The sequence below is a fragment of the Juglans regia genome, chromosome 2 (genome assembly GCF_001411555.2).
Source record: "Juglans regia cultivar Chandler chromosome 2, Walnut 2.0, whole genome shotgun sequence".
Taxonomy (NCBI): Eukaryota; Viridiplantae; Streptophyta; class Magnoliopsida; order Fagales; family Juglandaceae; genus Juglans; species Juglans regia.
This window is the reverse complement of record NC_049902.1, coordinates 30257162-30273656: the sequence shown is the minus strand read 5'-3', so window position 1 is coordinate 30273656 and position 16495 is coordinate 30257162. Positions and strand designations below refer to the sequence as shown.

The window sequence follows — 16495 nt, the reverse complement described above, 5'->3', positions numbered from 1 at the left end:
GTTAATTAAGGACTATATCTCTTTCTCACGTTCTAAACTGTTGTGCCAATTTTGTCCTTTCACACCATCAATTGGATGGATGCAGCCAATCGAATACTGTATTTGTTAAATAGAAAATTTCATAAACTCATTGGAGCGACTGGCTTGTTTGTTTTCACGTATAAAATAAAATGAAATAAGTTGAAATTAAAGTTAAAAAATTAAATAAAATATTATTGAAATATATTTTTTAATATTATTTTTGTTTTAAAATTTAAAAAATTAAATTATTTATTTTATTTTATATTAAAAATTAAAAAAATTATAATAATAAAATAAAATAAAATAAAATATTTTTTAAAAACTAACAAGACATCTCCGAAATATGATGATATTCAACGATCGTTTGAGTGGGTCAAAATTGTTTGACCACTTAATTCCCACCACAGACCGTAATGGATATTAGGTCGAAGTCCTAAAAAATAACAACCAACACATTGAATACTCACACTTGGCAGTTGGCAAGTTGTCCACTTGTTCCACTTAGAGCATTCTTATTGGATTAGCTTAAAGCTAAATCTAATGAGAATTTAGCTATTAGGTCATAAAATCCCTCACATTGAATTAGCTATATTCCAAATATTTGGAATATAGCTACAGTAAAATCTAAACTAATTTCTAAATTTGAAACACACTATTCATTCATCAAATCCCTTTTATATTATTTCTTTCTCTCTCCTTTTAATATCAATTATTTCTCTCTCCATTTTAAATGACAATTGAAAAAATATAATTAGAATACAATTACTAATTAATATATAATATTATGAGTAGTAAAATATGATAAAATAAAATAAATTCATAATTAAAAAAATTAAAAAATTTTCAAAATTATTAATTACTCATTACTATATAATGAATAAATGGATAATCCAATTTGGAGATTTGATGTGAATAGTCAAAGTTAAATTTATCTTATATTATTTTATTGTCATATAATGAAAAAATGGCTATTCCAATGTAGAAATTTATGTGAATGTAATAGTTAAATGTTAAATTTATCTTGCATTCATAAAAAATATACTTTAATTTAGCTAATCCAATGAGAGTGCTCTTATTCGTCATCGCAGGATGACGCGTGGATGTAACAAGACAAAAACGTCAAGGTGTTTTCTAGAATGACAGGTTCGTTGTCCGGCCCCATCATAGGAACGTCTTGAGAAAAATGCCTAATTCATTTGAGTAATATAACAAGAGTAATGCTACTCATCATCCTAACTTCCATCATCCTCTCATCATCTTATGATGTGGCATTAAATGATTAGAGATTATTTATTATATTTTACTTGTGAACCTATCATTTAATGCCACATCATGGGATGATGGAAGGATGATGGAAGTTATGATGATGAATAGATTTTTTCATATAACAAACGCACGAATCTCATGTACTCGTTAAAAAAATTGGAACGCACGAAAAATAAAAAATTAGGTTTCCTCCCGTTTTTGGCGTCTTCTAGCGAGGAAGAACTTCTCACACTTTCGATGAAAGGTTTCACTATAAGGAGGAAAAGAGCTTTTTCCAGCACCCGAATTCGTCACAAATAAGTGCAAAAATGGCCGCAAATAATTATTTCCATCAATTTTTAAATTGCCGCATGTTCACTTTATTTTTAAGCATCGAGTGGCTTAAATCGCCAGAAATACTATATTTTCTCGGCAAATTTTTCCCAATACAAATAATCCAAAAATCGACGGGAGTGGACATATGGTTTCATGTCTTAATCGTTGGGAAAATTTATTTGCAACGATAAATGGACGTCGCAAATAGTAGAAAAATCGATGCAAATGTGTTTGTACTTTTCTAGCAATCTACTAATACCGTCGCAACTATCTTTCCAGTGATATACGTTAACTATTTTTTGCCACAAAAGTAATTTCGGCAAAGTGTATCATTGGAAAATAGTTATTTTCGACTATTTTATATCGCTGAAAATAGCGTAACAGTTTTTAAAATATATTTCAACGATTAGAAATCGCCAAAAATGGCCCTTACAAAAATTTTTAAAAAAAAAATGCATTCAACATGACACATGAAACATTCATATTGTAACCTTTAAATGCCCAACATTAACAAATCGACCTCCAAAAGCAGGCCACCTAGGTATTTAATGGGTCCATATGCATGCATTTGTACTACAAGATATACTCTTCTACAAAATTTAAATAATAAAAAAAAAAACTTTGTACTTGAACAAAATAAGTGCTATAAAATGGTGTGCATAAACTGTAAAGTGTATAACCCATTCATGCAAAATAGCCCCAACTGCTCTAACACTTTCACTCAAGGGGTTGCAATTTTTAAACAGGGCATACCTATGTATCTCATCAGACAAGCAGCTTGGCCCCTGTAAGTAAGAAAAAGACAGAAATACCACACAAATAAAGGCAATCTGGATAAATAGTATGGATTATTTATAAGGAGCCTATTGTAAAACAAATACATTAATTTATTTTTCAAGAAAAAAATAATTTGATGTTGTGCAAAAATGAACATGTATAACACGTACAGGGAAGTGACCTAAATCAGCAAACATTGCTTCTGCACCTACATCAACAATAAATGAATAGGCCAAACTAGTGGAAAGGGTAAACTGAAGTAGAAATTTTAAAGGAAAATTGAAGTGTACTTTTAAAGAAAGTTAACTCCAAACCTTTAGATAAATATATCCTCTTCCAACCAGCCAATTGACATTCAATCTGCTCAATCGTCCCATGCATCCAAAATAGACTTGGCCTTGATAGAGGCACCCATAGGCCAAAGTACTTCATGAGCAAAGAGGGTACCTTGCATCCAAATATGCTGGCCGTACCATCCACATTAGAAACACCACCAACAAGAACTAACTCGGATTTGGCCAAACTCACTTTCTACTTAGAAAGAACTACAAAGCTTAACAAGAATAAAGGCAACACAGCAAAAACCCAAGTTAAAATTTTTCTGAAACAGAAAGAGTAATCTGTTTTAGTTTTCATCAAATTTTTTATAAGTACTTCACAACAAAATAAAGAGAGTATAGGAAGTTACACCCGATTTCCAGTGAAATATAATTAACGAAAAAAGAGCATATCATGTTCTGAAAATTCAACAGCAAAAGAGTATTAAAATACTACAGTTAATTTCAGTCAACTCTCAAAGCACACTGAAAGAATATATGGGAAAATGCTTTACGATTTCCAGTGAGACTGGTAAGAGTGAAGGATGACAATGATGGTATCTAACAAGCCAAAATTACAATTCTCCTTCAATTATCATGTTGCAATTAGAATTGCTTAGGATTGACTGCCTGAGATGATCACATTTGACTCCATAAAGAAGCAATGGTTGCACCAATGCTCTGCGACAATAAATAATAAACTCTGACTAGAATGACATCAACAAATGCATAAACTATTATCAAAGATTGAGGAAATTACTAAGTGGCCATGACAACACATCTGTGTTCTACCTACCAGGCTTCATTGACCCCTAGATGACAAAAAGTGCAGAAAAAGATTAGCTTAATTAAAAAGCTAAAATCAATAATGCCTACCAGTGCAAATACAAAAGATTTGAGTAAGCAACATTTTCAACACGAAAGCTCTTTTCTAAGGAAACAGATTATAGAATCTCTGGATTCCATTATTACCCGCTTCTATGAGACTGGAACTTAATGTTCAAATCAGTGTGTGCCGAATATGAAATACGCAAGGGACATGAATTGACATGCTTTGGAAGCAAATACTTGTATGTAAACCATCAAAACATGATTTGAAAGCTCCCAAGCTTACCAAAGCCCAAAGGTGCTGAGGGGATGACAACAGGGCATACCTAGGTATGCTTCTTTCGTTTAAGGCATTCCTAGTTGCAGATGCAGTCTCAGCATCGCTGTACTGGATTAATGCCTACCAGATGCCATAAAAGTAAGAGGATATCGCAATACAAATGAAATTTAAAAAGAGATAGACTGCAGCTGGCACCACACCTGGAAACCTACAGCCTTTTCAAAGGTAGCAATTTTATGCACAAAGCCAAAAGCAGAAAAGACATGCCAAAAAGCTCCAAATAGTCATGACTCCATCATATCACTCTTGTTAAGAAATAGGAAAAGAAACTATCAGAAAGCAGCCCAGATGTAGATACTATTTGACAAAAACAAAAATTCCAAATAGATCAGAAATAAGTGCAGAATGACACCTGTTAAACTACAAAGTATGACTAAACTTTGGCAATCCATGTTAAATGATCTAATTTGAATTTTGTCCATGCTAATCTAGGCAAAAGAAAGGTAGCTTGAAAAAAAGCTTCAGACAAACCACTCAAGAAGTGCTAATAAAGAGCCAACAATTGGAATTACTCATGAGCTAGATTTTCTTCACTTTCTGCTTACATCCATCACAATGGATGTTCACTTTGAGAATAGAATTCTGCATGCACAAGCAAGTCAAAAAACTACAACAGGACATTGATGGTCTGCTAGAAAGAGGGCATTTCAAATGGAAACAAATAGCTAAGGTGACATGGCTTCAACAAGGGGATAGAAATACAAAATACTATCACCTATGTGCAAGTCAAAAAAAGAAAAAGAATACCATTTCGAGAATAACTGATGTGAATGGAGTGACTATTTCAAATCCTAGGAAAATTGGGAAAGCCTTTACACAAAACTATAGAGGTTTGTTTACAACCTCTAAACCTTGTAACATAGAGGCTTCTCTCAATGCAACTGCCAAAAATGTCACTCAGCATATGAATGAAGTGCTTCTACTACCTTTCAGAAAAGAGGAGATTGAGGATGCAGTCTTTCAAATGGGTCCATACAAAGCACCTGGTTCAGATGGGTATAGGGCCCTTTTTGTCAAAAATACTGGTCTGTGGTATGAGATAAGGCTTTTCTAAACTCAGAGCAAGATATGACAGCTATAAATTTTACATACCTAGTGATCATACCAAAGCACAACAATCCAGTGAACATTACTGAGTATAGACCAATAAGTCTATGTAATGTTCTCTACAAAATCATCACTAAATTGTTGGCCAATCGCTTGAAGCAGATTCTTCCTTCAATCATCTCACAAAACCAGTGTGGCTTTGTTCCTGAGCGCTTAATTTTTGATAATATACTGGCTGCATATGAAACACTTCACACAATGAGAACAAAGCTACATGGACAAAAGGGTTATATGGTACTGGAATTGGATATGAGTAAGGCTTATGATAGAATATAATGAAAATTTCTCAAAGAAGCCATTCTTAAGATAAGGTTTGATGCAAAGTGGACTGAGCTTATTCAAGGATGTATAACATCATCTTCTTTCTCAGTTTTACTCAATGGGGCTCCTCAAGAAATTTTCAAACCTACAAGTGGATTAAGACAAGGATGTCCCCTATCACCTTTTTTATTCATTATCTGCGCTGAAGTGTTAACTGTACAACTTCAGGAGGCAGAATAGAAAGGAGTAAAGCAAGGGGAAATATTAGCATGAATTATTTGTTCTTTGCTGATGATAACCTGTTTTTTTGTCAGGCAAGTATGTAAGAGTGGGAAGAGTGGGTTTGTTTAAACCAGATTCTCAACTGCTATGAGAAAGCCTCTGGACAGAAGCTTAATAGGGAGAAGACTTCTTTATTTTTTAGCAAAAACACCAAGCACCCAACAAGGAATTATATCATGCAAGTAGCTGGGTTAAGAGCTTCTTCTAATATGGAGAAATACTTGGGACTGTCATCTCTTTTAGGCAAGTCTAAAATCAGATCTTTCCAAGAAATAGGTGAAAAAGTGAGCCAAAGAATAGAAAATTGGAAGACTAAATTCCATTCACAAGCTGGAAAGGAAATATTGATTAAGGCTATTACCCAAGCCATACCTACATATAGTATGAGTGTGTTTTTATTACCAAAGCTCATGTGCAATAAGCTCAATACTATGATGTCAAACTTCTGGAGGGGATTTCAAGATAAAGTTGCCAAGCTCCACTGGAAAAGTTGGGACAGTTTGAATAATAGTAAAACAAATGGTGGGCTTGGATTTAGAGATTTAGTGAGTTTTAATTCAGCCCTTTTGACTAAACAAGTTTGGAAAATACTTACTTATCCAACATCACTTGTAGCCAGAATATTCAAGGTAACTTACTTTCCTCATACTTCTATTCTACAAACTAAACCAGGATCAAGACCATCCTTTACATGGAGAAGTATATGTTCATCAATTAATATCGTTAAGGAAGGCATCATATGACAAGTTGGAGATGGAAAATATAAATAAAAGTATGGCGAGACAAAGCATTCCAAGGGGCAAGATCATGTACCATTCGATCACATGTGAAAGTACTTCCATCATCTGTAGTTGTAGAAGATTTAATTGATCATCAAACTGGATGGTGGAATATACAGGTTTTAAAAGAGATTTTCTATGAAGAAGAGGTGATGAAAATTTTAAAGATACTTGTTACACAGACAACTTCTGAAGATAAACTGGTTTAGAAAGACACTTCGTATGGATGCTTCTCGATAAAGAGTGCCTACCATCTTTATAAATAGAAACAAGAAATCAATAAAGGGGAATCCTAAAATTAAAAAGGTAGATCATAGAGAGTTGTGGAAATAGATTTGGAACATGCAGACTACAAATGCTGATAAAGTTTTCATATGGCGTGCATGCAATGATGCTCTACCTACCAAACAAAATTTATACAAAAGGAAAATCACCATAGAACCTTTATGTCCAATTTGCCAAATATCAAATGAAATCCCGAGCCATTTCCTTTGGACATGTCCATCTGCACAAGATGTATGGTTGCTAGTAAGTAGGAAACATCAAAAAGCTTCAATTACAGAGGAGGACTTTGGTGTATATTTATGCAAGTGCTTCAAAGAATAGGCCAAACGGATATTAGTCTATTTGTAGAGATAGCAAGATCAATGTGGGCCAGAAGAAGTAAAATGATATTTGAAGGCAGTTTTTTGCCTCCCTCAATTCTATTCAAACGAGTTACACGAGCACATGAAGAGTTCCAACAAGCACAAAGACAGAAATATAGTTCAAGATTAATGTCAAATCAACAGGTGAATATAACTTGGGAAGCTCCACCACCAAATTGGCTCAAATGAACTGGGACGTAGTTGTTAGAGAGACAGGTAATAAGATAGGAGTTGGAGTGGTGATAAGAGACAATGATGGCTGGCTAGTTTAATGCAGCCTTTATCCTTTTGTTCACAACCTAGCTCTTGCAGAAGCTAGAGGACTGGTTTCAACTGTAATTTTATATAAAGAAATAAGTTTGCAAAATGTTTTGTTTGAAGGAGATTCAAGTCAAGTTGTGAATCCTATGAGACAACACAAACAACAACACGGGATGCTTAGCTGCCTAGTGGATGATGCATGTCAAAACTACATTGGCTGATACAAGATGGGAAATAAAACATGCCAAAATGGATTCAAACAAGGTGGCACACCAACTGGCTCAGTATGTTGTTTCTTTGTGTATTGGAATTATAAACATTGATCATATAAATCCATGTATATTGTCTCTTGTATTAATGGCTCAAGACCATAGAGCAGTTTGATGCAATGAAGGTCACTAAGTTTAAAAAAAAAAAAAAATCGATCGCATAGTAAAGAAATGTGATTTTTTTTGGAGTTCACTTAAAAAAAAAAAAATTGTGTAAAATTTATGTATTTGAGGCTTATCTTGCATTAATCTAATTAATTCCTAATTTTTAATAAAATAATATTTTTATAATTTCAAAGATTTTTTAAAATATTTTTTACCAAATAGTTGTATAAAAAATAGTAATTGGGTTGTTGGTTTCTCATTACTAGAAAAAAAAAATATGAGGCAAATTATTATACACGGTTTATATTGTTTAGGTATACTGTTATATATACATGAGAATATTGAATATTATTCATTTATACGTCCGAACCTATTCTATTCAAGTCCGAATGAGGTGTCTTTTGTGTATTGGAGTTGCTTGATAGTATATATGCTTATTACAATTTTTTACGTCTTATTTATACACTCAGTATGGTAAATATGTCTCCTGGATTTTGTACGTGTGATCTTTTCGTTAATGAACATTTGACATAATCCGAAAAAAGGAAGACATCACATATTCAGGATGCAATGGGGAAAGCTAGCATGACATGCATGAGCAGAGTGGGATTTTGGGTGGAAAAGTGATGCCGGCGGACAAAATAATAATTAGTCTGACGGTTAATTGACCATTAGTATAATTTAGTGATTCAGATGGAGAAAATATGCAAAACAGAGAGCGAGAAAACTCTGTGAAAAGATTTATTCCATAAAAGTTTAAACTGGTTTTGAAACACACAAGCGGGCTAAAATAGCTAAGAAAATTTGAGATTTTGAGAATTTTGCATGAAAGAGCAAAATCTCAAGTATTGCATATAAATAAAATTCATAATAAAATAAGAATCTTGCAAAAAATCTATAGCTAGCTCGAACATATAATTATAAGAATCATCTTTAAAAGTAACAGCGAAATAATTCTATAAAAGAAAAAATAACTTAAATTGATCAGGATTTAGAGGAGAAACAGTTAATTTCAAGATTGAAAGGTAACAGAGACCACTAGGCATCACTTGGTGACCATGACGTGTGCGCCTAAAAGAACTTTTCAAAATGGGATTTATATGCATATAACCAAAGTTATGATCAAAATACTGACACATGCATAATATTATCACAATCTGAACAATTTTCATCTTTTTCTACTATACTGATGCTGAATATCTTAGTTGTCCAGCACTATCAACGCTAAATCTTTCAACTTAGCATCATGAGACATGAATTCCCTCCACTAAAAAGATAGCTACAATTAAAAATACAACAATGTTAAGAGGCATTCAGCTGCAAGTTTGCTACATTAACGTGATCAGTGTGATATTGTTATACATGGAACGTGACTCGTCGTGATCAATGATTAAAGCAATTACTTGATCACCAGCTTTATGATCAAGATTTTCACTTCTAAATGTTAAACAAGATATACAACACATAACAGACTCTGAGGAGTCTAGAGCAGTTCCGAAAGTGTTGCAGAAAGTTTAGGAGAAATAGCTGTCATTTTATCTAGTTGATATTTATCTAGTTGTTGTAACATTTAAAACTTTGTATTTCAAATGCTTTACCTTATCTGTGTATTCTCATATATCATTATAAATACAAAGACATACGTAGAGCTGAATTCAATTGAATTAGCTATCTCAATTCTTTTAGCTTGGTATCAGAGCCACTCTGGCTCATCCCACCCGATCCTCTATGACTTCCTCTTCCACTTTTGTTATTCCTAATATCACCTCATTGGTATCTGTCAAACTCGATGGAACCAATTATCTCAATTGGACTACTCAGTTTATTCCCGTACTGCGTAGTCATGATCTCCCGAACATTGTTGATGGTTCAGAACTTTGTCCTTCTCAGTTTCTTGTTGATGATACTGGGAAGACAACATCTGATATAAATCCTACCTATTTACTATGGCAGAAAAAAGATCAATTCATTTTGGCATGGTTGAATGCTACATTAGCTGAGAAGGTCTTGTCTACAGTTTATGGACTGACCACCTCTCGACAAGTTTGGACCACCTTGGCAAACAGATTTGCCCCTCACTCTCGTTCTCGAATCTCACATCTCAAGAGTCAGCTTCAAACTCTGAACCAAGGGTCTCGAAACTGCTCTGACTACTTATTAACAGCTAAATGCTACTCTGATCAGCTTGCAGCTGTTGGTAAACCTGTAGATGAGGATGATCTGATCTCCTATATAGTGGGAGGCCTCAATCCCTCTTATCATCCATTCATTACCTCATTGAACTTTGCAATCCATAACACGGCTATAAGCTTTGATGACTTTCAAGCTGAGTTGCTTAATTATGAGCAACTTCTTGATGCCCAACCCAAACATATTGCAGCAGACAGTAGTGTTGCCTTTTTCACACAAAAACCAAAACAGCAACCGTATCATAAGAAGAAGTTCTTTCAGCAACCACACTATTCTCAACAAAAGAGTAAGTTTCCCACCAATTCTCCCATACCATCCACTCAGAAAGGTTCAAAACCCTCTATCAATCAAAGACTATTCTCTACAAATCGACAACCTTGTCAAATCTGTGGGAAGACAAGTCACCAGGCTCTTGACTGTTATCAAAGGATGAATTTTTCATACCAGGGTCGTCATCCACCATCTCAGCTTGCAGCACTCGCTGCACAGTCCAATGTCTCTCATGAAGTGGAACATCCATGGTATCTGGACAGTGGTGCCACCAATCATATAATTGCTGATCTTGACAACTTAACTCTACAGCAACAACCATATCAAGGTGCAGACATGGTGAAAGTTGGTAATGGAGGAGGTTTGCATATCACTCATACTGGTTCTTCACTTCTTTCTTCTTCCAAGTCCAAATTTCAACTTAACAATATCTTAAGATGTCCTCATGCTTCCTCTAACTTATTATCCATTCAAAATTTCTGTCAAGATAACAATTGTTATTTTATTCTCACTGCCTCTTCCTTTATTGTCAAACACTTGCAGACCAAGGAGATACTCCTTCAAGGGCCGAGTGAAGCAGGTCTCTACCCCATCTATTTGCAGAACTTTCAGTTCAACAAGCCACCACCAATGCCTGTCTCCCCGCCCTCCTTCACAGCATTGCTAGGAGTTAAAGCACCGATTCAAGTCTGGCATTCTAGATTAGGCCACCCCTCTGAGTCTATTCTTTCTCAATTACTCACCAATTCTGTTTTGTCTGTTTCTAGATCTTCTAAATTAAGTCAACTTTGTGAGTCTTCCCAAATAGCCAAGAGTCACAAACTTTCATTTCGTGAGTCCACTAGTAGGTCTACCTCTCCTTTGAATTTAATTCATTCGGATTTATGGACCTCACCAGTACCCTCTGTAAGTGGTTGCAAATTCTATGTGATTTTTGTTGATGACTTATCTCGCTTTTCATGGCTTTTTCCTTTGCATCACAAATCTGATGTTACTAAGTGTTTTATTAAATTCAAGTGTTTGGTTGAAAATTTATTCTCATCCAAGATAAAACAATTGCAAACTGATAATGGAGGGGAATATATTTCAACCTCATTCAAAGAATTTCTTGAAACACACGGTATCCTCCATCGCCTAACATGTCCATATACATCTGAACAAAATGGAATCTCTGAGAGAAAGCACAGACATATCACTGAGACTGGTTTATCTCTTCTTGCACAATCCAAACTTCCATCTAAGTATTGGGTTGATGCTTTCTTAACTGCCGTTTACCTTATAAATCGTCTTCCTACTCCTGTACTTGGCAATGCTTCTCCTTATTTTAAATTATTCAACAAGCAACCCGATTATTCAGTTCTTAAAACATTTGGCTGCACTTGTTATCCTCTCCTACGTCCATACACCACTCATAAATTACACTATCGCAGCAAGAAATGTATTTTTCTCGGCTATAGTGCTAATCAAAAGGGATATCGTTGCTTGGATCCTTCTACCACTCGTGTCTACATCTCACGTCATGTGGTGTTTGATGAACTGAATTTTACTGCACCAGATTCACCTATGCTTACTGGGCCTGCTGAAGTTGTCTCTCCTGGTTCTGCACCTCCACCTATTTCAGGTTTGTCTATTCCCAACTTTGGTTCTCCTATTGATCTCTCTATTTCTCCTGATGTTCTCAATCTTACTCAACCTTCACCATCGTCTAATCAGCCTTCTGCAGTGGTCCCAACAGCCTCTGAGGAGTCTTTTCCTCACCATACCCTCGAAGATTCTTCCACTTCATCCCCTGTTTCGTTGCCTCCATCTCCCTCCCCAGTCATTTCTCCTTTAGAACATCTATCCTCCCTACCTTCCCGAATGGTGACAAGGTCCCAAACAAATTCCTTAAAACCAAAACAGTTTCCTGACTACCAAGTTTCTTATTCCACCAAGTATCCTCTTCAAGCCCTTTCAACTGTTACTCTTCCTTTAGAACCCACAACCTACTCTCAAGCAGTGAAGAATCAGCACTGGTGTGATGCTATGCAAACTGAGTTCAATGCTCTCTTACTCAATCAAACTTGGATTTTATGTCCACGCCCTGCTTCCAAGACAGTAGTCCGAAACAAATGGGTTTTTAAACTCAAACAAAAATCTGATGGTTCCATAAATAGATACAAAGCAAGGCTTGTGGCGAAAGGTTTTGATCAAGAATTGGGCATTGATTTCAATGAGACGTTTAGTCCTGTTATCAAACCAGCCACTATACGACTTGTCTTAGCTCTTGCAGTACATCATAACTGGTCCATTAGACAACTGGACATCTCTAATGCTTTTCTCCATGGTTTTCTTGAAGATGAGGTATTTATGGAACAACCTAAAGGATTTGAAGACCCTCACCATCCAGATTACGTTTGTAAACTTCAGAAGTCCCTCTATAGATTAAAACAAGCTCCTAGGGCCTGGTTCATGCGTCTCTCACATGCATTATTGGAACTTGGTTTTGTTGGTTCAAGTGTTGACACTTCTTTATTTACCTTCCATCATCATAAGATATGCATTCATGTTCTTGTTTATGTGGATGACATAATAGTCACCAGCAATTCTTCTACTGCTATTTCTGAATTGATTTCTACACTAAGCCATGAATTTGCAGTCAAAGACCTTGGTGCACTCTCATTTTTCTTGGGCATTCAAGTCACCCACACTCCTGATGGCATTCATCTTCATCAAGGCAAGTTTGTGACAGATCTTCTTCATCGCACTAAAATGGTTGGTGCCAAACCGACATCCAGCCCTTGTTGTTTAGGTAGTAAACTTTTCAAGTTTTCTGGTGAACCTTTATCTGATCCGATAGAATATCGCACAATGGTAGGTGCTTTACAGTACCTTACCTTGACTAGACCCGATATCTCTTATAGTGTCAACCAACTTTGCCAATTCTTGCATGGTCCTACTTCGGTTCATCTCACAGCTGCTAAACGGGTATTAAGGTATCTCAAAGGAACTCCTCAATTTGGTCTTCAATTCACAAAGGGATCCCTTCAACTCCATGGCTTCTGTGATTCCGATTGGGCTGGTAGTCCGGATGATCGAAAGTCAACAACGGGTTATGCTATTTATCTTGGTCCCTGCTTGATTTCATGGGCTGCTAAGAAACAACCTGTTGTAGCCAGATCAAGTACTGAAGCTGAGTACCGATCCATGGCTCTCACAGTAGCTAAACTCTATTGGCTGCGTATGCTGTTTCGTGAACTTCGAATTCCACTTACTTCTGCTCCTTGTTTGTGGGTTGACAACATTGGAGCCTTAGCTTTATCCTCCAATCCTGTCTTTCATGCTCGAACGAAACACATTGAAGTGGATTATCACTTCATTCGTGAGAAAATACTGAACAAAGATGTCAAAGCTCATTATATTCCCACTTATGATCAACCTTCAGATATTTTCACCAAAGGACTCTCTTCTTCTCGTTTCTTATTGCTTAGAGACAAGTTGATGCTTCGGTCCCTCCCCATCAACTTGCGGGGGAATGTTAAACAAGATATACAGCACATAACAGACTCTGAGGAGTCTAGAGCAGTTCCGAAAGTGTTGCAGAAAGTTTAGGAGAAATAGCTGTCATTTTATCTAGTTGATATTTATCTAGTTGTTGTAACATTTAAAACTTTGTATTTCAAATGCTTTACCTTATCTGTGTATTCTCATATATCATTATAAATACAAAGACATACGTAGAGCTGAATTCAATTGAATCAGCTATCTCAATTCTTTTAGCTCTAAACACATTGATTGATCGACGTACAAGATTTGCTGATCATACAGGTACTTCCATATATAGCCTCCATGCATGTCCACGTGGTTCCTGACTTTAGGAGAAAAAAAATGATAACTTCGAAATAATTTATATTCGTGACTATATTGGAGTATTTTGAAGGACTCATGAAGTACAATTCTTCAACGTACAAAAGCGAAGGTTATAATTAAACGGTTCAACGTCAAAAGAAAATTAAGTTTTCCAGCCGTAAATTAAGATACCTCCAGGCTCCAGTGGTGTACGCTAGCTATTGTGTTAGGTTGAAAATTTTATGCTGCTGGAAAATTACACTACGTTTAAATAGGCTAGGATATTCCACATAGATTCTGTCTCAAATTTCATAGCAAAACCGACCGATCGATGTAAAGTCCATCATGATTTACAAAAGTAGTGGTTGGTTTTGAATCATATTACCATATATATATATATATATATGAAGAAGTTTTGTTTTATTATTAATTACTAAGAAATTTAATTTCCTTTATTGGACCAAAATGGAATTCCGATAGGATTAGAAGATAACTACTACAATATATTAGCTATATATATATATATTCAGAATAAATTTTATTTATTTACTTTTTTTTTTTTGCACAGTTTGTGTTATGTTTTGAACTCATAATAAGTATTGCATCATGAAGTAGATAAAGATGTCCCGCTAAAGATAGGCCGCAAGGTAAACGCATACGTCTCTGATCACGAGCGCTAGCGCCTAAACGTACGGCCTGATCATATCATGGTACGTACGTAGACGACATGAGAAAACACCAATTAATACCTTGCAGTCGTGTGAAATTTATCTCCTGAAGGATCGATGTCCAAATGGAGTCTCCATAAATATCTATTATAATATATCAAACTCTTATAAAAAAATCCAAGAAAAAAAATAATCAGAAAACACCAAAACATGCATATATATGATGATACCTAGCTTTAGCATTCCATTCTTGTAAAAAAAAAAAAAATGCACGTTGCCGACTACACAAAAAACAAACTATATATTTGTAATTTCAGATGATCTCAAATTATATCATGCAAACTAATATAAAGGTAGGTATATATATATATATATATATATATATATATATATATAGATCTGTACGTTCCAAACATCTCGATCGCGATCGCCACTCGCCAGGAATAATGCACCACGTTCACTTACACATATGACCGAGTAAACTCATGATCATCGATCGATCGGCCGCCAGATTGCAACAGGTTAATGAAGGTGGCATGTCCTTATAAATTCCATTCTTTAATTTTAAGTTATATTTGGATTAAAAAAATATATATTTATTCTTATAAAATAACTGGATCTAATTAAGCCGGATGATCATATACATATTATAATTTATATTACATACTATATTAATTATTATGTCCTGGAAAAGGGGGTGTAAAAGCTCAATTCTGCACACCGACACGCCAACAATTCCTAGAACAACACGGTGAAGACAGACTTCAATCACACGCAAAAAACCTTTACACTTCAAGCTGACGGTTATTGCCTTATCGTGTGCTTTATAATTATATCCTATTGCCAGTTCATTATTGACGGCCCTTTAATTCACCTTTCCCACCACTACTTCAAACCACAGGTTTTAGAACTTCCACACCAAAATTTCCAAACGAAAAACCCTAGCCACCCGGCCCTAGTGATCATCTGCTTTCAACGTCCCTCGAACCATGACAGAAGAACTTTACGCTAACTCCCCGTCCGGACTTCATCTTCGAAGAGACTTGGAGTTCGCCGCCCTCAAACGTGAACAAAAACGTCGGGCGGGGCGGAGTAGTAAATGCCCGGTGTGTGTTCTTGCCGCAATAGTCATCCTGAGCATCATCCTCTTGATTTTTGCATTGACCGTTTTGCGTACCAGAAGTCTGGATGTGGAACTTACGTCGGTCACGTTCAAGAACCTGAGGTATGGCGTTGAGAAATCTCCCTCGTTTAACGCAACTATGGTTCTTGAGATGACTATTAAGAACATGAATTTCGGGCAGTTCGAGTTTGAGAATGGTCTTGCCTATGTGAAACATAGAGGCGTGACTGTTGGTAAGAAGACTATAGGGCATGGATTCGTCGATGCCAGAGAGACTATGAAATTGAATCTGACGGTGGATGTGAGGTCAAACAACAAGCCATCCGATACTGATCTCAGCAGTGATATTGGTTCGGGGATGTTAGAGCTCAGCAGCTATGCCAAGTTTCGTGGTACACTTCGCTCAGTGAAGATTATAGAGAAGATAAAGTCTGCAGAACTGAATTGCACCATGACTCTTAATTTGGCAAGCGGCAAGAGCAAGGATTTAAGATGCAAATAATGCGATGATTGAGAAAAAGCAAATCTCTTTTTCGTTTTTTTTTGTTTCTTGCTTTATATGTATAAATATATATATATATATATAATATATATTATGGTGTTAGTTTTCTTGTCAGAAATTAATTTCGAGGACATCATGAGATTCATTCTTTCATTCGTTTATACACCAATATAAGAATGTACAGTGAAAGATATAAATATATGGAGGTTAATTTGGTCTCATGATCTTAATGTGTATGACCCGAAGAACTAAAATTATGCCCTGCGATCATAACAAAACTTCTTTCTTTTCACTGAATATTGGAAGTCCATGTATTAACAGTAGCACTAGGAACGAAAA

At 35.6% G+C, this 16495-nt stretch overlaps 1 protein-coding gene across 1 annotated transcript; it reads left to right on the top strand.

Annotated features, from left to right (window-relative positions):
* Positions 1 to 15428: 15428 nt before the first annotated feature.
* Positions 15429 to 16276, top strand: LOC108985092 (late embryogenesis abundant protein At1g64065-like). Its single transcript, XM_018957258.2, has one exon. It carries the CDS (start codon positions 15521 to 15523, stop codon positions 16154 to 16156), a length of 636 nt encoding a protein of 211 aa, XP_018812803.1. The 5' UTR covers positions 15429 to 15520; the 3' UTR covers positions 16157 to 16276.
* Positions 16277 to 16495: the final 219 nt, after the last annotated feature.

Bases quoted from the DNA above. Each gene is read 5' to 3' on its own strand.
- LOC108985092 (XM_018957258.2), top strand. From the start codon at position 15,521: ATGACAGAAGAACTTTACGCTAACTCCCCGTCCGGACTTCATCTTCGA.